This window comes from Bison bison, unplaced genomic scaffold, assembly GCF_000754665.1.
Source record: "Bison bison bison isolate TAMUID 2011002044 unplaced genomic scaffold, Bison_UMD1.0 scf7180017864368, whole genome shotgun sequence".
In the NCBI taxonomy this organism is placed as follows: Eukaryota; Metazoa; Chordata; class Mammalia; order Artiodactyla; family Bovidae; genus Bison; species Bison bison.
The window spans coordinates 1974888-1976080 of record NW_011494940.1 but is presented as its reverse complement, the minus strand read 5'-3'; the positions used below and the strand labels follow the sequence as shown (position 1 = coordinate 1976080).

At 46.3% G+C, this 1193-nt stretch overlaps 1 protein-coding gene across 1 annotated transcript in view; it reads left to right on the top strand.

Annotated features, from left to right (window-relative positions):
* Nucleotides 1-822: 822 nt before the first annotated feature.
* LOC105000143 (acyl-coenzyme A thioesterase 1-like) overlaps nucleotides 823-1193 on the top strand; it is a 13889-nt gene continuing 13518 nt past the window's right edge. Inside the window, exon 1 of the mRNA XM_010855852.1 lies at nucleotides 823-1190. Within this exon, the coding sequence (XP_010854154.1) occupies nucleotides 1098-1190 (93 nt within the window). The 5' untranslated portion in view covers nucleotides 823-1097. The remainder of the gene's footprint in view (nucleotides 1191-1193) is intronic.

Below are 1193 nucleotides of genomic sequence, written 5' to 3'. Positions count from 1 at the left end.
ACCTTAACAGCATCATCTTTTAGGATTTAAAATAGCTCAACTGGAATTCCATCACCTCCACTAGCTTTGTTCGTAGTGATGCTTCCTAAGGCCCACTTGACTTTCCATTCCAGGATGTCTGGCTTTAGGTGAGTGATCACAGCATCGTGATTATCTGGGTCATGAAGATCTTTTTTGTACAGTTCTTCTCTGTATTCTTGCCACCTCTTCTTAATATCTTCTGCTTCTATTAGGTCCATACCATTTCTGTCCTTTATTGTGCCCATCTTTGCATGAAATGTTCCCTTGGTATCTCTAATTTTCTTGAAGAGATCTCTAGTCTTTCCCATCCTATTGTTTTCCTCTATTTCTTTGCATTGATCACTGAGGAAGGCTTTCTTAGCTCTTCTTGCTATTCTTTGGAACTCTGTGTTCAAATGGGTATATTTTTCCTTTTCTCTTTTGCCTTTAGCTTATCTTCTTTTCTCAGCTATTTGTAAGGCCTTCTCAGACAACTATTTTGCCTTTTTGCATTTCTTTTCTTGGGGATGGTCTTGATCACTGCCTCCTGTACAATGTCAGGAACCTCCATCCATAGTTCTTTAGGCAGAACTATGAACTAAAGTCAGCTCTAATCCCTGGAATCTATTTGTAAAAGATTTGATTTAGGTCATACCTGAATGGTCTAGTGGTTTTCCCTACTTTCTTCAATTTAATTCAATGACTGATTGTTTTTTAAAGCTGTCCTTTCCCTTTTGTTGGAATTTTGCCTAAATCCACTAATCTCTGATTTCACAAACGAACCAGTTTAAGGCAGAGAAGAGGCGTCGGTGGGCGGGCAGATTCGTGTTCTGGACAGCAAGACATTCCTGTGCGTCCTGTCCTGGCCCGGGTGAACAATCTGGTGCTTTTAACCTCAGACGACTTGGGCGCACAAGGTCCACAGACCTGAAGCCCCGGGACGTTTCAAAGGCGGCTCAGTCAGGAAACTTATCTTGGCTCCAGACCACGCCTAATCTCGTCGTGTCTCCGGGCGCGCCCCAGTCGCCCTGAGACAAAACTCCAGCAGCCGTCCGCGCTTCCTCATTTAGAGTACGGACGGAGGCTGTGCGTCTGGAATGACAGTGACCGTGATGCTGGAGCCGGCCGGCCGCTGCCGCTGGGACGAGCGCGTGCATATCACCGTGAGCGGCCTGGCGCCGCGGCAGCCGGTC